Source organism: Nilaparvata lugens, chromosome 5 (assembly GCF_014356525.2).
Source record: "Nilaparvata lugens isolate BPH chromosome 5, ASM1435652v1, whole genome shotgun sequence".
NCBI lineage: Eukaryota > Metazoa > Arthropoda > Insecta > Hemiptera > Delphacidae > Nilaparvata > Nilaparvata lugens.
Window position 1 is genome coordinate 26,790,779 of NC_052508.1, and position 26,041 is coordinate 26,816,819.

The window sequence follows — 26,041 nt, forward strand, 5'->3', positions numbered from 1 at the left end:
TACCATGGGATATCTACTAAAGCTATTGTTTCTCTATGATAGTATGTTCACAGAGAAACAAATTTCCAAGTAGGAATATATATATTTCCTCAGTTGCAGAATTTCAATTCATGTCATACTTTGCAAAAAGAATAATCAGACTCTATGAATCTATGAATAGGTTAAATCTTTCACTGAGGAAGTTGTAGGCCCAGTTGTATACCTACAATAATTTGTAATAATGTTTTAATATTAACAATTAAAATTAAAAACACCTCTTCGATTACATTGTTATACAATTTACACATAATATCAAATTTTTAGTTTCAGCCAAATTACTGATGATTCGATAATTCTCCAATTATCTAATCATAGCTTAAATCATCAGTCAATAATTCTAAATATTTTGAGTATATTTTTGTATAATATTGTATTATGATGTGTATAGTTTAAATAATATTGAGAATTAAAGAATCACCAATCATTCGACTGAAACTCGAAATTTGATGTAATGTGACATTCTATACTCACTGAATGTGACTTGAAAAATAGGACAGGAATGATTGATGAATAGCTCATTCATACGATTCATGCTAATGTGTTATGCAAACAGTATTATTTATATTGTCTATAGTTGTGATTTTGAATGAAAAATACCTGAGAATAAGAAGATGTGTTGAGTAGAGTTAGCAGAGCAGATGGTAGCGTTTTGTCCACTCCGGTGTGGATAATCCGCGTGAACTTGTCAAACCACTTTTCTTGTTTGGATAATGCACGTCATGTTATGTAGCTGAGAATCCAAGTCATTGATTTTTTATTCACTCGCCAATCTCACTAAATAATATAACATAACATTCAGTTCTCCTTTTCTGTATGGGTGATATGTTCATGAATTCCTGAAATTGTACCAAGTCATTTAAATCCAACAGTAGAATAATATATTATTATTAATAATATATATAATATTAATTTATTTTTCCTCTCCCTATCATTTTGATAATGTACTTATTGTATAAATGAATAAAGAATAAATGAATAAATAAATAGTGGAAAGGAGACAACCAAATAGGATCTACCCAACTCACAAGAGAATTATCGTTATTTGAAATCAAGTAGAAAGTGATGAATATATTATCAAAAGGTAAAGGTAAAGTAAAGGATATAAAATCAGGGATAAATTATGAAGTTGTTTCATAAGAGTCTTATTACATTAATTTCTATTATCAAAACGCTCAACTATTATTATTTCATAATACTGAAATGTATGATGTTCCTATGTACAATATGAAAACAAGTCAATATAAATAATATAAATTTCCTTAAATTTTATCAAAAATATTTTTTTTATTCCTTGCAATATCCCGAAATGGCCTAGTTTGTAACAATTCAGTTCTAACAAATTTCAATATTTCCAATTTTCAAATAAATCAAGAACACTAAAATCCAATTTTACAATGTTAATCAGTTTCGAAATCTTTTATGCAATATACCAGTAATATGATTATTCGAAATTGGGAGAATATTTTGAACGTTTCTTCCTTGTATTGAGCCGGTTGAGCACGATTTCAAGTTGTGGGGAGACAGAAGAATTTGTTCGACTGGTGAGCTGTTAAACAACAAACAAGTTAATTCGATTGGCGGGAATCAGGTTCATGGTCCCTGGTTCTATTCGACTCCTCGGTCCTCGGTCCTCGCCAACCTGCAGCCTTCTCGTCGCCTGGCTGACCTAATGAGCGGCCAACCACTAGCTCACTCACTTTATAATTAACTTCGTAACAAGCAACTGACCTGAGTTATGCATAGCGTATTCAATTTTCAACAATCAATTTTCCCTACTGCATTTGGAGGATTTCAATAAAATGTTATGAAGCCTTCCCCTCTTATTGAGGTCTTTAACATTAAAGCTGATAAACAAATAATACTGTATTTATCAATTTTACTGTTGAGAATTTTGTTTATCTCTCATTAATGTTCGTGACGATCGGCATGTTCGTGATGTAATTTCAATCGGGAAATGTCTTATTATCATCAATCAAAAATTGGGTGATAAAATTTTCTATTCTGCATTCTTTCAAGATCTGCTGTTGTTGAAATTCTCCTGGTTGAATGTTCCTCATAATTGATAGAATCTCATTTCTGTCTCCATCCATCAGAATTACTCCAGCTCTATTAACATTGACATGAAATGAAAAATCCTCTATTTGGCAGAGTTGGGATTTTTAAGTCCTCTCTACTACAACCACTTAACCTCGAAACTATTCAATTATGACTAATCCAATCTGAATTACTATCATCAAACATTCTCCAGGTCTGACCGCTGAATTACCCTCCTCTACATCCAATGTGTTATATCCATGGTTTTGAATGATTATTAGATTTGTGATTGTGTTTTAACAGGTGACCTAAGCGACGTGGGAGAGACGGGAGGGGGAGGAGGCAGTGCCGGTGGCAGTGTTTCCCCTCACGCCCTCAACTACTCCACACTGGGCGCACCTCCCGACGCACAAGGCATCTCCTCAACAGAAACCCTCCTCAGGAATATCCAAGGCCTCCTCAAGGTGGCAGCCGACAATGCACGCCAGCAGGAGAGGCAGATCAACTACGAAAAAGGTAGGAGACAACTTCACAATAGTTTTTCTCCTTCTTTAGAATTAACATTGAATTTCTCATTTTGTACTCTCAAGAAAAATAATTCAGAGGTACAATCTTTCCTAAATAAGTTAGCAAGCTGCTACCCACAGTGGTACCTAAACTCTTCATTGAAACACATTTGAAAGAAAACTCAACTCTGGATTATTGTGAAATCCTACAAGTATCTAATGATCACTTACTAATCCAATCCAATCAGTTACATCAAACAGTACACAGATAAAAATTGACAACAAATTACAAGAAATAAAGCTCTGTATGAACTGTATGGATGTGTTGACATCAGAGTAAAAAGGAAAAGTATATCAAAGCTATCATAGAAGTTACGGAAGATTATGGTATCTCATATCTTTGATTCCTCTCAAATTCCATTCAAAGCTCTAAAATACCACTACTTATTTTTACTCGTATTTTAAAGAGTTGAACAGACACAAATAATTCTTGTATTATCTTTATATCTCTCCTAGGTATGTCTCTAAACGGTGTATGGTATGGTTATTTACTCTATAGTTGAACCTGAGACATCGGTTCTATTAATACTACATCTGGATACTAGGATGTCAACATTTTGCTTCACTCGAAAAGCGAAGCTGATTATTTCGGAAAAATTACACGATATCTGAACAACAATCTGATAATAATTTTTAGCACGCAATGAACATAACTTACGACGTTCCATTTGAAAGTGAAAGGGCATGGGAGGGGAGTATGAGATCACCCTTCATTCTTAGCCTATTTACACTGGCTTCTAGGTTAAATTACCAACCTAGGCGGTGGAGTGGAGTGGCCTAAGTAGGCAGCCGTCGTCGATGAGTTTGGCAGGCAGGCATCAGGCTCAGGCATCAGACATTGCAGTGCAGGTCACGCCCAGAGAGCGTGGTGGCCACTGAGCAAATTAGCCTGCTCAATTAAAACCGTAATGTATAGAACTGTTGAGGACGATGAAACTGAATTTGCATACCCAACAACGCCTTCAATAATAAATTCAAAACGCTCAATGGAAATGTAAATTAATAACAATTATCGTCATTGAACTGTTTGTACATATGCGCTGTGCTGGCCATTACACAACCTATTCGCTCTCCTCTATTTCCTTTCTTCCTCAGCTCAAACTTTCCCATATTTTTCTTCGCTTGAAAATAATTATTACACTTATCAGTACAAGAACGGTTTCGTACTCCAATTAGCCGATGACTTGTCTCGTCGACGCTAAATTAGCCATCGATTAAAATTCCTAAATTAACTCATAATTAATTTATAGAAATAATATGATCAACATCCATGTTTTAGTTGATTGTTGATTCTATCGTGGTTCAGAACTGCAATGAGAATTCAACTGAATAGACTTTTCCACGTCAAGCTAGCAAAAACTGCCATTCACTTCTATTCATTTAACCAGATTCATTCTAAGTAGATTTATTCCTGTTGAAAAGTGATTTTATCAATCCCATAGCAGAGATCTTTCCTGTTCATCGGTGAAATCAATAGCAATGAATCCAATATGTATCATTCTTTTGAAATTTAAATTTTTTGTGAGGCCATAATAATGGAGCTTCTTTCGTTATAATCATGGATTAACTACTGAAATTGCAACGTCCCTCTGCCAATTATTATTTTGAATCATAGGCTCTATTGAAGTAGTGTTTTAAAAATTCAAAAATATGTAATTGAGTGAATTCAATGAATGGAGAGTTCTGATGAACGGAAAATTCTCTGACGTACCTAATGATTTGAAAGCACGAAGTGACAAAGAACGCGTTTCCCTGTTCTGTTCACGCGTAGTGTTCGCTTCCACCCCACGAGACATTCAATTCTCTCGTCCAGCGAACACCACTTTCTTGAAGAGAGTGCACTGAGTTGTGCAGCGAGCAAAGTGGATGCACTCGTTGCACTGTGAGATGCACCCAGCGATGGTGCATTCGGATGAGACGCATGGCTGCATTCGTGTGCAGTGAGGCGTGTTGATTGCACCCGCCGTGTGTGGTGTGTGTGTGTGTGTGTGTGTGTGTGTGTGTGTGTGTGTGTGTGTGTGTGTGTGTGTGTGTGTGGCGATGACCAACCTGACCAACGACCGCCGGCTTCTCTACTTGCCGATGTCCCGACCGATTCCTTGCTAAGATAGTCGGTCACTTGCCCACACATGCACTTCCTTCATATACGAATTTCAATATGCCATTTCCTTTTAGTTCGTTATCGAATGAAGGAGTTTATCACTTCAATTCAAATTGCTCGGAAATTGGATTGATCCAATCTCCTGTGTGAAACGTAAACAAAATGCTTCCAAGTATTGGAGTTCAAAAGAGTCTTCAGTAGCCTAACGACCGGAAATGAAAAAAATCAACTTTGATGCAAGAACAGAGTCTATCTTAAAATGCTGATCGATATTAAAGTACTTATTTCCCACTTGGAGATGTAGTTTTTCTACTCACAATAATTATTCTGCTAATTGGTCAGTTACATAAACTTCAACGTTACATTTCTGGACAACTAGACTCATTAAAATAATGCAGATGTGACGTTTATCTAATTTTAAATATACAACTTTGAGAAAACATTCCTATTTTATTATTACCCCAGTATTTTAAGTACTTGAAACTGAAGATAATAATATGTTTATGTAGATTGGGTTGTTGATGAGATTGATGATTAACAGTAGTACAAGTCTCACGTTGCTCCCTCAAGTATCTTCCTTCTTCTTTCTCATTTCTCCAAAGTCTTATTTCCTCTCTCCTCCTGACACACCCTCTTCCATTCGTGGTTTGCTACATAATGTGGCATTGTTCAGTTGGATTATTATTTATCTGTAGGTGTCCGCCTCCTCTTCAAATTCCCTTTTATTGTATGTTTACTCAGCATTCGACCTCAGTCTGACCTCTCGTTCTTGTCCGCTCCTCTTTCAATACGTGAACAATCGTTAAAGTAGCTGATCCTTTCAACCAGATATTTAATTACCGGTCTCCACCTCGACAGGGCAATAAATTGTCTGCAGCAAAATGTTTCTCTATTTCAAAAATGTTAACAAGTTATTCGACTCCATATTCCCTGCACTTTAAACCTTTCATCACAAACGATTGAGTTCATGGTTAGACCATTGGGGATCATCAGTAAGCATTAGATCATGAGCAATTATAAATGAAGATTCGTACTGAGTATTAATTTTCATAAATGTCAATAATTATTAATAATTTTAATGTATTGCGGTGTCGTTCATTCAATCAAATAACTTCAATTCATCACTAATACAAGTTTGGTTGCTAGTTCTCTTGGAAATTATCCCTACGAAATGACACGAGAAGTCCACTCCACAGTACAAAACTCACTCAAAATTCACTCTCGTGAGTGAATAAAATGAAACCAAAGAAAATGTTCACTTTGTGGTTCATTACCGGTTGTGGTTAAAGTCCGTTTTTTACAAAGAGGTAAATTCACTTTTGCCTGAATCCGCGATAAATCCACAAACTGCTTTGCACACAGAGGTATGTGCCTATGAATATAAGAACGGTAATTACATCATCATGGTTGTTGCTACTCGTTAAAAGCTGCAGAATATACTGCGCTGAGCTGCACTGTGAGAGGGTAGTACAGCACCTCCTGGTTAGTATAGCACCGCATTGGAAATCTCCCTTCTCTCACACTCTATCGTCATCTCTCTCTCACTCGTTCATTTGACTACATTGTTCACCAATTCCATTGTTTACCAGCTTGGTCAAAAAGAATCCTTTGCGACAATCGTGCTGCAGTAATGAGAGGAAATCTTACAATCGCCATTCTTATCTTTTATTTCGATCTTTTCGAATTTTCCATTTATTTTGCTATCGCGAGCACAGATAGAAGCAGTTGAATACATTAAAAGATCCGAGCCAGCCTCTCACAGAGAAGTTGCAAGTCTATTAACGTTAATGGGACGCCCAAGCGCTACCGTGCCGTGCTACACAAAGATATTGTTTACATTAATAAACGAGCTTGGCAACCTATTTGGAATGCCATCGTTTTAAGTATCTAGCCTCACTGACAAACAGTAGATTCCCTTCGTTAAGTTTTAAGGGGTTTCAAGGTTTCGAAGTTGATTCTATTTATCCAACTCTATACATTTACTCACGTATTCTCAGAAAAGTATTTACTCACATATAATCAGAATTCAAATAAGTTGATGTCATGTAGTTTTGAATGTTCTGTACATTAAACTGACTTTAGATTGAAGATTGTAACATAACTTTTCTCTGGCATTGGTTAGCAGAATTTATTTCATTGCAATCTTATAGTTTCTCATTTCATTTTTAATTCTATTAGATGATATTTAATAACTTTATATATTCAAAATACAGTACTTGTTGATGGTGGGCACATGGAGGTAGGCCAAGGTCCCTAATCATTGACAGGCATATAAGCTGTGTTCTCAATTTGTAGATCTATTGAATACACTAAGTGAATCAGTATTCCTGTCCCATGAAGTACATACTGGATTTAGAAATTTGAAGAGACATTAGCCTTTTTGTGATGCATGTGATATTAATTCCGTTCTGGCTACCCTGATAGGAAGAATGGTGCTTGGAAAGGTCGGTCTGGAAATTTCCATGTAAAACAGCAATAGGTATTCTTCTAACAATTAGTCATTCCATTATTTCCGCCGTTGTAATTGTGATGTTTATTGCATTTTCCATTCGTAGTGCACTTTTACAATGAGAAAGTACAAGATGCATATTGTCATGACTCTGCATGTAGAATGAAGGTGTGCCTCATCAGACTGCCCCTATAGCTGGCTCGTTATCAAAGAACACTGCAAGACGGAAATGGGACACCTGTAAAGTATTATAAAACACAACTAAAAACAACAGTACATTATTAATTGACTATTGCAATTCTATTCCCACATTTCGTATCAGACAATCAATATCACCCCATTAATGTCGGTTCAAATTAGCTCTAACCGTTTTCTGGTGATATGAAATGGTGTGCGGTATTCATATTCATTTATGACACGAAGTACTGTATATTCATATATGATTCATATCACCAATATTCATATTTCAAGTGCGAGTCTTTCGTCTCTTTCTACACGTCTACATACAGCGCAACAGCAGTACGGTTGATTAGGTTCAACAATCCGTTTCCACTCAATAAACGTTTTTCTTATTCTCTTCTGCCCGAAATAGCTTGAAACTAACCTTTTTTTGTTTATACCGTATTCATTCTTGATCACCAAACTATTTTACTGATTTTGCCGCTTATGAGTAGTTAGTGTTTTAGGAGAAATTGAACTTGCTGTGAAAATATTATAGTCTGATTATAATAAGAGATTGATTATTATGAAAAAATAGTAAAAAGCTAAAATTATGTAATTATTGAGGTTATGAAACAAGATTTAATTTATAATTGCTCGAATGTTAATGGCTTTAGTATCAAAGCATATTTTCTAGTTTCCAATATATTGTGATAAGCAAAGAAGAAAACAATCTTATACAAATAAGTATTCGTTGTCCCTGTAATAAGCTAATAAGCATGCAATAATATTCCTTCTTTGCTGATGGAAACCTCTCTCTCAAAAAAAAGACCTTTCGACAACAGATGAGCAGAACATTGAACAGATTTTTGGAACTCGCTGTTATTCGTTTTCAAAAGTTATATGGAAATAAAATCACTTTTCCTGGTCAAATTCATTTGTATTGAGTCTCTACTGAAATGGATTACCTTTGAGAAATCGATAATTATTTTCTGACTCTTTATAGAGAAATCAACGAACGAATTTTTTATGTACATATATTTCTTAATAACTATATTATCTTAATGTTTAATATTTTTGCGAATTTCATGTTAATTACAGCATAGAAACGTCCTTGAAAGAGTAATTGGTTTAGTAATGATATTGGCAGTAATACCCAATATAATAACCAGTAAACTAATTAAAAATAAGTTCGCAGCGATCATATCAATATGTGAGCTTCAAGTTCTGATAAGTTTTACCTGAAGAAAAAAGTTGTAGCATAGAATTGTTGTAGTGGAACAGAACTAATAATGGGAAATGCAGAAACAAAGACAACGAATGAGTTGTATCAAGGTAATTAAAGTACTTATCGCGGCCGTAATTGCATTATCTTGTATGCAAATAAGCCCGAACAACGGGGAACAGCAAACAATAATTATAATACAAGACCACAGTAGCATTGGCAATTGTACCGTTCAGTTCAACAGTAATCATTATAATTATCATTCAGAGTTAATAGAAATGAACTCGAATTGTCATAATAATCGTAATGGGGGCGTAAAAAAGCTTCTGTGTTCTTTTCAAGTAACAGCTACTGGAGTTCCGATGATTTGTGTGTGAGTATATACTGTGCTCATTTGCGTGCAGAAGGAGAAAGACTAAAAAACATAGTGGTGGTGGTGAAGGAAGAAGATGGGAAAGAGAAAATGAATAAGTATTGAAAAAGAAGGAGAAAGAGGAATTGGAAAAGAAGGCAAAAGAACACAGTGGCCGGTCTCGTTATTTAGATCATTATCACCACCTGCTTCTACTGTTTTGTTTATTTTCGTATAGAGTTCATTATTTGAACAAATGAGAACAACGCTCATGTTTTCTGTCCCTGTCTGAATCAATTTTACATTGACATAATAATTATCGTCCTCTTTGTGTGTTCTATATTATACATCATTCTGATTAGGTAATATTATTAATAGTGTAGAACAAAATTGTGATTAGGTATTAATAGTGTGGGACAAAATTTAAATTCAACAAAAATAAATACTGTGGCTAAAGTTTTCTATTATTCTTCTAACATTTTTTTCGTTCATGAAATCATTCTAATTACAGTCTTGATAATAAGTACTTATTCACTTCTCCCAAATGTATTCCCTCTGCAATACATTGCACAGTAGAAGTCTACAAAAGGGTGGACTTTTTATTACTTATTCCCTCAGTAGTGTCATCTCATTCTGCCACCTCTACATACTCTCCATAAAGATTGACATTTCGACTGGTTAACTTTCACCAAAGTCAATACAACATTCTACGTACAGCATACATAGAATTACATTTTTCTATGCTTTAACTTTTCACTATACCACATCTTTCAAGTGCGTCCAATTCATGACCTATTGTATCAAATATTAGTTCAAAACAAGAGCGAAGTGAGGACCAACCTTTTCAGAAGCGTATCTCGAAAACTATTGTTAGGTGTTCATACTTATTTTCTAACAACGGAATTTGTCCGTTTACTACTACGTCAAGAAATATGTTGAGACCTATGTTGCAGTAAGTTATTGGTTATGAATCGCGTGTTAGCAACTCATAGCAATTTATCTCCAACAGAAAACACAAGTTGCCCTCCATTATACCCTGAAAGCGGAACCCCTATACTTCCTTACCAGTGTTCATGGCCACTACAAAGAGACCCCTGTCCAGTGTATGAAAGAACCAACATTGGCTACTGTTGCCGATCGCCCCCCTCAGATAGCTAAAATTAAAAATTGCTTTTAATTATCCAGCTTTTGTTTATATCATGATTCTCTGTATGCTTGAAACGAAAAATCACGTGCTTCATCGCCTGTTTTGCAATGTAATGAGTGGGTCTATCGAATTATGAGATTATAAAATAACTATAATAACCAGCAAATGACTTAGGATTAACTAGATAATTAACGCTTTTGAGGGTTGAGTGTAAGAGAGGGGTGACTGCGCCCTAATTTCGCCCTCCCAGGTATAAAATAAAGGCAGTCATTCTATTCTATTCTATTCTTTTCAGTGTTGCTACCTTTAAATTTTTGGGACACTTCTCTCGATATGCCTTTTTTATTCGCATCCTTGCTTCCTTAGTTCATTCCTTGCATATTTGATATGCTTATAAAAGCGGAAAGTGTGCCATTCTGACACTTATTTTTGTTTTCCAAAGAATTCATGCATCCCTATTCTTCTAAAAGACAATGAAATAAATTACAATTTTATTGTGATGAAATTATAGTATATTGTATTAGTAGAGCATCAACTTTTTATCTATTATTGTGATTATCAGAAACTATCTAATCAACTAGACTTTGGACATTAGTGAATGAATAAACAAGAGAATCTCTAGATGATATTGAGAGCGATAGACGAAAACGTTTTTGGGTAGGAATGAAAAAAAATATCATTCAGTGTAGGTTTGCAATCCAGATCCAAAAAATGAGTAGGCACTTTAAAAGCATCATAAAGCCATCGATTTGCACCTTGCACTCATGTGTGTGTCGAGATACAGGATTGTATGAACTAAGTGCTCTTTGGCATTGAATGTAGGCCTTCTATTAGAGGCATGTATCCGATGGAGTGAGTGCAATTGCAAAATAGGCATTGAGATTTAGTTGGCGAGGTGGGTGGCAAGTTGTCCAACCATCTTGGCTGTACAGTGGCAATCGAACAGTCAACTAAATTGAATTTCATTCCGCCTTTTCTGTTTTTGTCATAATTCGCTGAAATCCAATCTCCCCCAGCAGCCTGGTTCTCTTGTTAGGCCAATTATAGTGCCGTGTTAACTGCTGAATAAATTATTAGTCTGCCTTCCAATTTATCTACTTTGTCAAGAATATTATAGGCTGCAGAGTCGTTATTACAGTCCACGTTCCAGTATTATTAATGCAGATCATTGTATCATGTTTCATTAGGCAACTAGTCGGTTATTCATTGCGCTACATATTCAACTTCCCTATATAAGGAGTTGCGAATAAAGATATGGCCTACGTGGGTCGGATTACATGTCAATTCTCACCTTTCTACACAGAATAATGAGAGATTACAAGTTATCAGGAGTGTTATTATCAATCTGAATGCAACAAATTTCATGGTAACTAAAACCCATAGAGAAACAATAGCGTAAGTAGATATCCCAAGGTATGAGGCGTTCACGTCGCAACTTTTACTGTTATCTCAAGCCGATTATTTTCGATTACTGCAGATCTTTAATTTTTTTTGGTGGGGGGGGGGGTGGAGGAGGAGTGTATGAACGGCACAATATGAGAGACTACCAGCGTCACACAGCTTTATGGGAAAGAACTACGTGGACTATCGGTTTGAGATAACAGTAAAAGTTGCGACATAAACGCCCTATACCATGGAATATCTACTTACGCTATTGTTTTTCTATGCTAAAACCGTGTTTAATTTATAAATTTTGCATTCAATGAAAATGCTGTGAAATATTTATATTGAATATTGAATCAAATATACCTTCTGAGAAAATAATAGTTCCTTACACAGAGGAAGCAATTCTACTCGCCTATGTGCTATCTCTACCATTGTCACGAATTGAGGCCAAAAAGGTGATTTTGTAGAGATTGAATAGAGATGTTAAAATAATAGAGACCTGTTATTTCTACTCGACCCAGGAGTAAAGAGTTAGAAAATAATAATTTATTGCTAGTCTAGATGCTGATGATGAACTCGAATGCTGTTATTCAGAACAATATCTATGGCAAAACCAAACATCCTTGTGTTGCTAATCCTATTTGCCATGGATACATTTGATATTCATTTGAGACTTTATAAAAACGATTTATCAAATTGACAATAAACCGTCTTAATGTAAAACAAATTGAGAGATTACATTCGCACCATCTTCATTTGTATAAATAAGAGTATTCTGCATATCTACTGCTCTGTTCAAGTTTGATACAGGCAGAGCATTGAACTAGTCAGAGCAGAGATATTTCGAGTGAGATTGAAATGATAAGACCGCGAGAGGTCTTGAGCTGGCTACGACCGGCAATTTTGACGGTGAATTAATTAGTCGTTTCGCCCGCGCTAAGTGTCTAAATATTGTTTCCATTTGCAATTCAATGTCTGTTTATGCCGGCGCATATTAAATTAAGCTCAAAAGCGTTGTTGAATGATGCGCGCGTCTTACGTAAAGTGATTAAGAAATGATCCCCTGTGCTGCGTTGTCGCGCCCGGCACTGTTGCGTCTCCATGTCTATTATAATCCTTTCCATTTCGGCTCTGTGTTCAATTTCTTTGGCTTCGGTAAACAGAGGGCTGCGAATCGCTGCAGACACTTCCTGTCTTGGGGAGTTGAGGTGCTTCTAAATATCATCCATTGAAAACTGGCCTCTTGAGCTTGTAATGTACACCACAAGACAGTATAATTTTCTTCAGTCCATGCATGCTAATAATAATTATGAATCAAAATGCTTCCCATTTTTAGCCTATTCAAGAGCTCAATAGTAATATTGTGACCATTTCCCATTATTCATTCTCATCAAACAAGTGTACTGAATTGATAGTTAATAATTGTATTAGAACACCACGAACCCGTATTTATCGTTAAGTTCATAAATGCCAATGATAATTATTATTGTTTGATAATTATTCATTTTCATCAAGCAAGTTTTATGATCTCGGTTCGAGAGATGTCTGTCACAGTTTGACCTTAGAATCTGTTGAATTCCTAACAAGAATTTCGAGAATTATTCATTACTACATTATCAGTTCACTTATCCCATTGATATTGTAACTTAATCATGTTGTAAGATCTGTTTTAAAGATTAGTATTCACTTGATGAACTTTTAAGAGTAAGAATATCACTGCATTATCGCGCATGCAAGACCATCAAAATACTAAGACAAAAATATTGCGATTTATTTTCTCTCTCCAAGAGCTCACTATAAATCAAATGTTACCTTGATCGGGCTACCTGACAAGCTCAACTGGAGACGAAGAAGCCTGTCAATTTTGAATGAGCTTGCACTATTTATAGGCAAGAAGCAGCTACCGTAAAGTTATTACTCAATTTTCAATAATTGCTCTCTATTTTTCAGCATAATTCGCGTCTAAAAATCACTGTCAATATTGCAAATGATTTAAGGTAACTGTTGTGATCCTGTTCCATTCTGCTCAGTGCATTGCAAACATAGAACATCGCTTGAACTTTAAAGTATGATTGATAGAAAATTATAGCCAACTATATTTATGTCCGAGTGGCACCGTTTTTCAGTTTTTTTGGTTTGTTTTATATTTTGTTCTTCTGGGAATGTACAAGGAGCGACTGCATTTTTTTATGTTTATTGAAGTGAAACGAAGATAATGCCTAGCAGAAGCAAGAGAAACGTTTGGCCAAAGTTGTGTAGCAATGTTGTTTCCTTCCCCTTCCCACTCGACTCACTGACCAATCTATCCCTCTCATAGCCCGTGGAAAGAATCCCAAAACAATTGTCCGCCACGTCCAATCTTCCTGTCCAATAAATCTTGGCAATGACGTCAAATTACACCCCACCAGTCAGTCTCTCTCTCTGCAGACATTTCTCCATAAAATTCTCCTCTGGCTGATATTCTTGAAGCGAACCCTCAACTCTAGCAGCCTTCATTATTATCATCATCCTCACTCTTTCACCGTCACATCTCCACTTGACTTCTCATTCCATATTTACTCTTCATCTTCCCTCAGAAGAATAAATGTGGCATTCTCAAGGATCATTCCGAAATGTGCCCCGAATGAGTCACCCCTTCTGGATAAAACGTTTTGGAATAATGTTTTTTAGCTTGTAAATTGTCGTAGTTCTTCACTTAAACTCTGATCTGATGTTTAAGAGACTGGAAGACTAAAACAAATCAATAATAGACAGAAAGGAGCAATTCAACCCATGAGTTCAAGTTTTCTATAGTTTTCTCAGTATTCACGATACATTCACGATATATCTATCCAATAAAAGCGAAATGGCACTCACTCACTCGCAGAACTAAAAATCTACCGAACCAAAAACGTTCAAATTTAGCAGGTATGTTCAGTTGGCCCTTTAGTGGTGCATTAAGAACGGATTTGGAAAATTTTCCAAAGATACGCCCAAAATCTGCGTTTTCCCAGCGTTTTTTTTTCTTTTTCTCAGATTTATCGAGAACAAATGAACAGAAATTGTTCAAATTTACTACAGAAGCTAAGCTAGGGTGTAATAATTTTGTGTTAGAAGGAATTTGAAATAACGCCAAAGATACGCCCAAAATTAGCGGTTTTTTGCGTTTTCTCAGCTCTTTCATCAAGTAATAGACAGAAAATGTTCAAATTTGGTACAGAGGTTTAGCTAGCGTCTAAAAATTTTGTGATGAGGTGACTTTATTATTTCATCAAATATTCGCCCAAAATCAGCGTTTTACTCAGCTTTTCTGAATTTTCTCAATACTTTGACTTTCTGATGGAATAGAGAATGCTCAAATGAAAAATGCATGCGAGCGAAGCGAGCCCGCTGATCTCATTTCTGGACGATCCAGCCGGGGGTCCAGGGGGCGGAGCCCCCCGACTAGACGGACATGGCGAGCGAAGCGAGCCTGACGACTAGTTCACGATATATGTGAATATCTTTTTATAGTAAACTAATTGTATTTTTGGCGTCAGCATTACATTCAACACACACATATTTTCCAATGTAAAATTGCAGTAACATGGATCCATTATGACTGTAGTATACATTCGAATTCTCAGTTGCGTCTAGTAATGACTCTCATGCAATAAATTTAACTTGGATTAACGCAGTGAGCCCCGAGCTTTTCAAATGATTTCCTAGAGTCCTGCTAGTGAAATATCGAAAAATGATTTTCCAGAACAATTTAAATTTTAGATTGTAGTTTCAAGAACAAACATGCAAATAAGGAGGTCTATTATATTTTATTCAGATTCAGATGCTAGATTTGTTCTTGCACTATAATTATTAACCAGTCTAGTTTTTCTCCCCACTATTGTCTATGACAAAATCTTCCAATATTCGATCAGTTTTTAAGTGTTGTATCTCCCATAATGATTTTCAAATAGAAGTTCATTGAAATGCAATGCGACTGAAACCGAATCCGGCTGATTGATGAATAATGAATGAGTCTGGTGAATCGATGTGTGGAATGGCAGGCGTGTGAATGAGGTGATTGCGATAAGGCACGGCAAAGAGAGAAAGAAGCAGAGTGTGAAAGACTATCTTGCCAGCTCCATTGTTTCTTTCGATTGGTACACGACTGGATAACGTGCAAAATTATATACATATGATTGTGCTGTACACACCTTACGGAGTGTATTCCGGAATGTACATAGGTTGATCTGAAATATAGGTCCGGTGCGTGTGCATGCCGAAGGATTGGACAACGTCTCACTGGGAACACAAGTTTTGCATTTGCGATGTCTGTACTGTGCTGTGTGCCCTGCGCTGCACTGATGCCAGCCGGAGCATAAAGAAAGCAGAGCCCGAGCCCGACCGCGACCGCTCGCTATCTGATTACGCTCAAATAAAACAATTAGTTGAAATGCACTTCGGCCTGCACTTGAGCGCGGCGCATAAACTTTGCCATCGACAACTTTTCAAGCTTTTATCTGTGTGCGCCACCTCAACTACACTCACTCTGTCAGCTTGTAAAGTGTGCTTATAAGTCCTCTCGCTTGGTGTGGTCGCTCACACCACCCCATTCACCTCCCACAACATCAACTAGTTAACAGTCTTTTAATAAATTGGAAACGTTTTTATCTTAATGCTGCATTTTCGCTCGCACAACGACTGTTCTAATACAAATACTTTATGCTAATGGTGGCTTATGGCCATGATGATGGTTTATTTGATAGCTGTGTGTGTTGTCCGTACAATTATTCTCTTAATACGTTACTCTTATCTCCGCTACATTGATGTTCTTCCTCGCTTTGAACCGAGAACGGGTGAATTGACAATTTCATGTCTGCTTGAAAGTGAAAACATCAAACTTTCGATTTTCAAGCGAAGTTATATGCTCAGGAACTTGGTATTCATTTGTAATCACACTATAACTTCTTGTCCAATATTATCATCTCATAATAATTTTTTTCAATACTGTGATATTATTGAATATCAATTACTATATTACAAGGACATAGCTGGAAATACGTGTTTGAATTTAAAAATTGTAAATTGAGATAGATTTCAGAAAGATCAGAAGATTCAGTTGATTGCAAACTTGAGATGATATGAACCGAAATATTTATTGTTACAACGATGCCAATCCAAAAGAAAAAATGTTTTACCTAAATTTGAAGAATAAGATAATCTTATTCATTAAAAAATTTTTATAAGATTTCCAACTTATATAGCTATTAAATTCCTAGAAAATCTTATAATGATAACAATTTTTTATGTTTGTTGATAAGGTTTGTGATTTTCGTATTTTATCTAAAGAAGAATAATGAGTTACAGCATTAAAACGAGAGATTGAAATAACTTTCTCCTCATGAACTTTGAGAATCGATAGTTGAGGACATGCGGTATCATGAGGTTGTAGAATGAACTTTTTTCTTAACTAATTTCATATTGGGAACTATTTTATTTACTAATTTCATAATAATGGATTATTTATCGAATACTATTTCATAAATGGTGGATCGAACTAAAGATGTTCAATGTCGACTCACTATGATTACCTGTTATTAAGTCCAACATGAGTTAGCATACTACTTAGATTTATGATCTGAACGGTTATGACTCGAAGGTAATGAGCCAAGCAAAATTGAGTCTATTTCCGATGTTGTCTTCTCAGGGTAATATTGTGAGCTGTGAGTATCGCTACCGACATTTAATTCTCTATTATCCACACACAATAGAGTATAAACTCATTCTCAAAAACAACAGAAAACAAACTTAATTGATAATACACAATTAAACTGGGTGGATGAATCAAAGTCAAGTGTTTTCGTATAATACTAGTAATGGATTCAAAACTGAACGGTTCTTGAATTTTAAAAATTGTAATTATAATGGATGTTTATGAAATTGATAATGAGCTCATTTTTGCAAACATTCAGGCTATCATCTCCTACTTTTCCTCATCTTCGTGTTCAGTCTATTCCTCATGATCATCCCCTCTCATCAAAGACATTAGTTGATGGCGTAGACGTAGGCACCAGTCAGCAGTAATGTGTCCCTCACGGCTCACTTAACAACAACTCAGCACCCGCCATCTATTTGGTCCGATTGTAAAACCTAAGTAGCGCATCTGTTCTCAGCTTATTCAAATCTTGTTAGGTCTAATTTATGATTCATAACTATAAAAAGAAGTGCAATATCGGTTGACGCGGGCAATGGAACTGGGGTTGCTGAAAAGGGCCCCCTTCTCGTTGCACATTTCGCTCTGTTTTTTCTTCTTCCTAATCCATTTGGGGACAAAAGAGCGGCCCCAAAATTAGCCGAAATATGTGCTATTAGCCAGCCAGATATTGTTCGTCGGCCATTAAAAATTCAATCTTCTTCCTTTCTTTTGCCGATTCTGGCTTCTTTTGCAACGTCTTAGTTTTTATTATAATGTTACCGGAGATGCACGCCACCGCCGTATTAAATTCACTAACTCGCTTTACTGCCTTGTTATACATGAATTATTTATCTGCCAATGGACCGCATTATTCTTCACTTCAACAAAAGAAGGCAATGCAGGTTGGATTTCGTTCAACGGACCCCCTGAAATTGTTCACCTGAGAAAATAATGCCTTCTTACTCAGACCAAAACAAAAGTTGGTTGGATTCAGTTACAAATGAAAGTTCTTCCAAATTTAAGAAAGCGCTTTCCCGAGTAATGTAAGTAACTAAACGTTCACAGACGAGAATCCAATTGAAATGCTGATGTGATTTGTACAAACATTTGAATAATCACTGAGAAATGCCGATTTGATTTGACAAGCGTAGATCTACACAAATCGCTGCAGGGAATTTAGGTTGAATTGTTGGGGCTGATATTCATGGTGGTGTGTTTTAATTAGCATGCAAACGGTGAATGCTTGCTTCCACCTTCGGCTGTCTTCGGCAATTTCCGCTCAGGAGACGTCGAGCAACTATCATCGCAGTCATTGATCGAATTTTAAGTAAGCAGGACGATGGTGAGGGGCGAGGGGGTAGGTCTTGAGGGTAGACATAAACGGGAAAGCAAAGGGAGAAGACATTGTACGTATGACGTGCCTACACCCCTGATGTATATGTAAACTGGTAGCGAGAAACGCCGAAGGGGATTTTGTCTGGAATCTCTGCCGTTCCGCCTCTACGTTCGCGGCAATAGAATTTACATAAATGTTCGTTCTTCTGTTATTCGCTACACGGCTCTTGCATGCTACATCCCTTATGAGCAGTTATGCTCCGAGAAATAAGAATGCCCTTGGAATTCTCTATCAATAGGTAATATGCGTTGACATTTTGGAAGTCTTACTCCCTGTTAGCCCATTCGGTTTCATACAAGAATGATGGCTTCAAATGATATCCTATATTCTTAATATTGATATAATAATATTCATGATCTAATTTATTAGTCTGTATTGAACCAAATTGGCTGATTCATCACTGAGTGGATTCCTTTGACCATTTATTTTGCTGATTACAGTATTCCACTCTCTTGTAGCATCTATGTATCAATGTATCAAGTTTATTCAGCATGATCGTCTAAGTATTAATTATTACAATTAATCCACTATTCCTTCTACTTGTATATTATTTAATATTAATTTTTATTCCAAATCTTCCCCTTATTCTGGTTTCTTTGATTATTTACACTTCTTGAGTTACTTAACCACAAATTTTGCGTTGATCAATGAAATAAATAGTACATTCTTATTCACTGAAATATCTGCAATTTTTTTCCTGTTTTCAAATGCACCTCACATCTTGTTTGCGAATCTTAATTTGGAATACATGGAACATAATAGTATGAGTTTTCCCCGATATAATAAGCTGAAGTGTTTCTGTCACGAGCAATGGATTGATTTTTTGTGGAATCAGGACGTCAAGTGGAAGGGTGACTGACGAAATAATGAAGTGGGTGGAACTTGAAGCCATGTCTTCTCCTCAGCTAATTAGATTTGGCGCTATGTACTGGAAGGCGCTCCACGCATACTTGAGAGTCTGCCTCTGCATGCATGTGCTTGTGCTTGTGCACCTACATATTTCATCCAACATTTCTCCCCCAATTTCATACTGAGACAAAGCAATCACGAAAAAGAGACGTATCAATAATTCGAGACCACTTTTCTTTCGAGACCAATTTTCTTTCCACTAACAATGTTAGGCTTAACATACACTTTTGATTTTTCATACAATTTTATAATAATTTTCTATATATTCTTCAATATTAATCAGCCACAACTCTTAGGAAATTCTAATCAAATTATTGATAACCCTAGTAATAGAACAGTCGCAATGAATGTTGCCAGTAAATCTGAAGATTTCTTGGCTTTAAAGAATCAAAAACCCAGTGTATTCGAAACTTTATTATCGTGTCATGGTTGCTTTTTATTTTCAAATTCCTGATTGTTTCTTGTACTTTGTGACTGGGAAATAAATTAAAGATTTACTTTGAGCATTGGAATCAGAACTTAATCGAATGAAATCTCCAATAAAATTGCTTCATTAATTAATTCCCTCCTAATAGTCTAGGAAATAGCATACCTAAAAGTGTGAATAACATACCATACATTCCACAAACAGCAAACATTTTCCTATTGTAGAATACCATCATGATAACTAATTATTTCTCTTTTTTCTTGATCAAGCAGAATATTCTCAGAAAAAACCTTTGCAAAATCTCTTATTTGAACTGAATGGACCGTTTTGTTAATATTCCAACTGTACCAAAAACTAGTATAGGCCAGAGAGTATGGAATAAGAGTGGGCTAGGCCGTCTTCAAGTAGACCAAAGCCCACAATAGCATTACAGGATGATAATGTAAATAGGTAGGTGAGCCCACAGGTGGAGCCGGGCCCAGGTTGAGCCGGGCACGAGTCGAGTACGGTAATTGAACGTGGCCATTGTTCTGAGACAGGACCTCTACTCCCATTACTTTTCCATTTCTGTTGTTTGGATTAAATGCTGGCCACGTCACACCCTCCAACGACATCACTTTACACCCGCTGGGTGCCGCAGCCGGCTAAGACAAAAACACTGCAAAACAATCCGTGGCCGTTGTTTTTTCACGCCACGATAAGCGACTCGACCCTTGTCACTCTTCTTTTCCTCTCCTTCTTCCTCTTCTTGTCTCTTTCCTCCATTGAATCGTGCATAATCACGTTCTACGTTGTGCAGCACCCTCTTATTATTTACTCCTCTGGTAGATTCATTTATTTTCTTATTTTCAAAGAGGGGACTGTCACTTTCTACTTGTTCTCGTTTATAGAAATCCCATTCTCCGGTTGACGTCGAATTTCTTTTTAGAATAATATTATTCCACCATCATTCATAATTTTTGGCTTGTTGTTATAAGGCATAAGATCTGATTAGTTTTCGAATTGTATGTGCATTGGAGAAAGAGAAATTGGGATTTCTAATTTAAAGAATTATGAATTTTTAAAAGTGGAGAAGTGCATATCCCTCTGGTAGATACACATTTTCTCTCTTCGCGAGTAACCCGGAATCAATCAATAGAAAATTCAACCAACGTTCAACAGAAAATGCGAACTTGGAATTCCTTATGTTAGGTTGGGTCAGGTTGGGTTGGGTAAGGTACATTGAAATTTGATCCATTACCATGATTTAATGCATATTGGAATATGATGATTGTTGTTCATAAATTTTCCATCCACTCATCACCTCAATTCATGCTGACAATTCTATTCAACCTATATAGAACTATGAATTCAATGCAGAAGTCTTGAAATATTAATAATGACTGAGAATCATATATGACCCAAATGATAAAACGTATAAGTGAATGTAAAATTAATTCTACAAATGTGATGTATCCTAGATTATTAATTTCAAAGTAACGTAGAAAAATATGCCTCAGTCTAACATTCATCACTCTAGTTCGTATACAGATTTGTTTTATTGTAGAAGATCATGGAAAGTGGAACTCCAATTGTGAAAATATTCTTCCTGGATGAATGTGAATGTACTCACTATATAAACACCTATCAAGCAAAGAATATGTACTCATTGAGACTCATTGTTGAGTCTTCATTGAGCCGAGAAGTGAGTGAGTACACTTGACGCGTGGTAAATGTTACGGCAACTGAAGTAGGAGTATACTTCGAGGAAGAAAGTGGCACAAAGGACGGGTGGACGGACATTAGTCATCGCTAGAGATGCTTCCGCCTTGAAGTGGTCGGAGCACTGAGCAGAGGGTGTCTCAAAAATCAATGCTGGCCTCACTCACCACTTGTGAGGGGAAAATACGTGTTACTGGGTCTCGGTTACGATTGAGAGGCTGCGATTGCAGTCGAAACAAGAGAGCAAAGCGAAGCGAATCAAGACTCAAAAAGATACAACATATTGGATACCGTTGAAGTGGGAGTGAAATGGTGTTTGCTTCAGGCCTAGTTAGAAAAGTAGTTCAAATTCACATTTGACAATACTTTCTGGACTGCTTGAATCATCTCTCTCTGATGTACTGGTCACACTTACAACCAAGAAAAAGATGGTTAGGAATATAACATACTATATGAACAAAGATGAATATTATTTCAATCATGATACATACAACTGTTATAGAATGATGTGTCTACTTTTTCTTCTAGCTGAGTTGAAAATGGACGTGTTGAGGGAGCGAGAAGTCAAAGACAGTCTCGAGAGGCAACTGTTGGACGAACAGAAGATCAGAGGTGAGTTCGACCAATTCTATCAATATAATTTAAAAATTATAACACTCTGGTGAGAGATGATTCTCTTATTTTTATATTGAATTTTCCACTGGGTTGAATCAGATATCAAGTGAACATTTTCACTCCTTATTCACCCACAATTCATAATGAATAATTAAAAGAAGTTTATTTTCTTGTTTAAAATAATTATCAAACTGAAGAATCTTCAGTAAAGTGTTATGGAAGACTGAACGGAATTTTATATATGCAGACTCTCTGATGAAAAAACAAATTTCCATATTTGTTTTATAATTAGGCATCCTGTATATTATGACAATTCGATGTCATATAATTCGATCGAGTTTCATGCATAGTAATTATTAGGATTTCATTCCTCATAAGTATTTCGAAAATAATATTTGATTGTACGTTACTTGATCGATGTTTATTGGAGTACGTAATTGTGAGTACCGCAAAGGTTTCTGTATAGCTCTTATTTAAGATAAAAGGAAAACAGCGGTGGTATTTCCGTTTCATTTGTTTCCCAAAGAATGTTTGAACGACTTTGAAAGAAATCAAGGACTCTGCGGTCGGAATGAAATGCTGTTCACATTCGATACTCTCCTCCGAATAATGCTTCGACTTATTTATTCTTATTATTCTTTCGGATCAATGGATGTTCATAACTAATCACACTGACAAGAAGACTTATCGGCGGGTAGAAATTTGATACATTTTGTTTATGATATTTCCAAGATAAACGAACTATAAAGGAATATTTTAACATAATTTGACAGTAGTCATTGGAATTACTAGCTGGATGAAGACCTTTACTTTCAGGTACGATAATATTTTTGTTGATGTTTAATGACTTCTGATGGATGGAGAGGTTTATTTTGGTAGATTAATCATTGTACCACTTTAGATATCATTATACAAGTTTCTCAGTTCCCACAGCCCCTCTCACTTTACGCGGTGCTTCGCTTTGGCATTTGAAAAGGGCAAATCGGCAATAACACTGATACATTTCGGTGCTAGGTTTCATTAGTCCCTTTGTCTTCGACGGTACTCGAGTGCTGTTGAGATAGTAGTCGAGTAGTCCTTCATTCTAGAAGAGGTTCAAGGGTTCAGCGAATCTGTAAAGGTCATAGGAGCTTTGTTTCGAATAGACAGGACAAATTTGTAGATGCACAAGCAGTCTCCTCTGTAATAGGAATAAGCCTCTTGCCAAATCACAGCTCTTCTGACAATAGGCCATCCAACCACAGCTGCGTAGTCTCGTGGTTTGGCCGAAACCACCTCTTGGCGATGTGATAAAGGTTGGCCAAGGCCCTTTGATTAGGGCGGGCTCCTGTTCAGCGTATGCAACATGAAACTCAAACCTAGATTGCAATTCCTTAATGGTCCGGCGAATTAGTGCACGAGGAATCGTTTGAAATTTAACATCTTATATGAATAGTAAATAGTCTACATACTTCTCCTGACTTTAAATTTTTTTCTAATACTGAAAAAATAGAATGGAATTGCATTGAGATATCAAGTGATATCTGTATAGAGTTTGGAATCTTGACATCAAGTGGAAATATAATCCAATGATATTGTTGATTCAGACTGAATAGACTACTGAAAATCTGATAATTGAATCATCATGAAGCACATTTTTCAAAAAAAAGATCATCTGATTTGCTTCATTCTAAAAATGAACCAGAAATGGTTGCTGAGATCCAACCATTCAGTAAGATTTTCTTGAGTGAATTCAGAACAATGTTCGATTCATGATGATTGTAATCATTCTCGAAATACATTATTATTTACCAACTGACCACCATATCTCTTACTGATCAATATTGTATTTCAAACTCAGAGAAATATTGAGGGAGATCCATCTTCGTCCAGTCTTTTTCTTCTTACTGGTCAGATGAAGTTTCTCGGGACTGGATAAAGTGATGAGAATGTATAAACAAGAAGGGCTGAGCAGAATCACAGAAGAGAGATGTCAAAAGAAGACGGCTTATCTTCGGAGCAATAAATAAATAAGGGAGGAATTGGTCCGGGTAAATATCAAAGTAAATAGGAATTGGGACGCTTGGCAGGGACAAATTCTCGCCCCATTCATCAAATGTCTGGTCACTCAGCTGATTCTCTTCTTATCCGCCCTCCTGTCTTCTCTATAACACGACTCACTTTATGTATTTGCTAAAGGAATGGACTTGAAGCACAGACCAGCACCGTTGTTGGTGAAATTGGATCTATATAATGCTCACTGACTCACCCAACACCCAACCGTCTGAGAACTTCAATGTCTGGAGCACGTGGTGTGAGCAAGTCGTTCGAATCCCCTCATGATTTGCAAGGATTAATCAAACATCTTTGAGTATTATAGGGTATTATTGAGAAAAACGGAAATGCAAAACATTCACAGAAAGTCATTACATATTAGAAGACTCCCAATAAATCAAATATCCCAAAACTAATCAAATCAAAATTTATCAGGATAAAATTATTTAATTCAGCAAGTCTCTAGATAACCTGAGACCAAGAATAAGAGAGGAAATCACAAGAGCTATTCACAAAGAGAACTCGAAGAGGCTTGATATCCTCACGGTAAAAATTGGAATAGAAAATTTTGTGAATTAAGATAGGAAACTATTTTATTGAATCAACAATCACAACAGAAAATCATCTCATCATAATGTGCGAAGATCGATCGTTGTTTAAGTTCGTGAACTAACTCTCTCCATTTTCTTGGGAAGGATTTTTTGCTAATTATATTTACTCCTCCCTCCACAATGGCTAAATAGAATAGTTATTCTCCCACATCCAATTTTGTAATTAGTCTAGATATTTTTTCCTAATTTCAAGGGCTACAGTTTAAAGGTTACATATTAGTCTGATTAGAATCGGATACTTCAAACTCATAGTACAGTAAAGTAAAATCAATTAATATAGATTATTGTAGTTTTGAGTTAAATTTTGTAGTTTATAGTTTTTTCATTGTCAAGTATATGGGAACTAAGTAGAATATATGGTGGGGGGAGGGGTGTAGTTCTCAACGCGATGAAGAAAGCAAGATGTATAACAGACGCATAAGTGGATGCGGTGACGATGATGATGAATGTATGTTTACTATTGTGACGTCACAAAGTAGTAGAGTTGTCATCGCTGGAAGGGTGGCTGGTGGCAGGAGGAAAAAGCAGGAAGCAAGGAAATTGGCCTGTGCCGCAGAGAGCTCAAATATCAGTGACCATTAGGGCTTCGTCTTTCCCTGAGAACAACTTTTCCACTCAAATGTCAACCCATGTCCTGAACTTTCTCTGACAGCAAAATGTCTGTGTTCTTCACCGTTTTAATATAAACGAAGTCGTAAAGATCAATATATAACACAATGAAATTCAACTTGAAATACTTCCCAATATCAATGAAATATTACACAACTTAACCTATTAGTAAGCTCAAAGCGTACATTTATTAATGTACTCTTATCAATACTCTAAATATTCAGTGCTTAACAAGTTGAGCCAAATTCACTAGAAAATTGTATAAATAAGCAATATCCAACTTAGAACAGTCTAGAAAACTGATAGAAATTTAATAGTACAGTTTAATACTTGAGAATTTTTCTTCTTCGAATTGGTTATTGAATCTTCAGAAATCAAATTCAATAAAGAAACTTATTTAACGTGATCATTATTAAAAAGCTTCCAGTTTTAAAAGAAGTTACACACAATAATGGAGATGAAAATTTTGTTAAATACACCTGAAAATTAAGAATTCCTGGTAAAGATAATAACAAAGGCTTAGGAGATAATGGAGTGGCAACTAACCACGTATGCTCTACCAGGGGAGTTTTCTTTTGGAAATAATTGAGTCGTCCGCTCTGTACGTGGATCAATGGTTATCAGAACT

General features: G+C 36.1%; 1 protein-coding gene across 1 annotated transcript in view; it reads left to right on the forward strand.

The window, feature by feature from the left end:
• LOC111053732 (dachshund homolog 1-like) overlaps nt 1–26,041 on the forward strand; it is a 232,458-nt gene that overhangs the window by 148,921 nt on the left and 57,496 nt on the right. Inside the window, 2 exon segments of the mRNA XM_039428058.1 lie at nt 2,377–2,589; nt 22,073–22,156. Of these exon segments, the coding sequence (XP_039283992.1) occupies nt 2,377–2,589; nt 22,073–22,156 (297 nt within the window).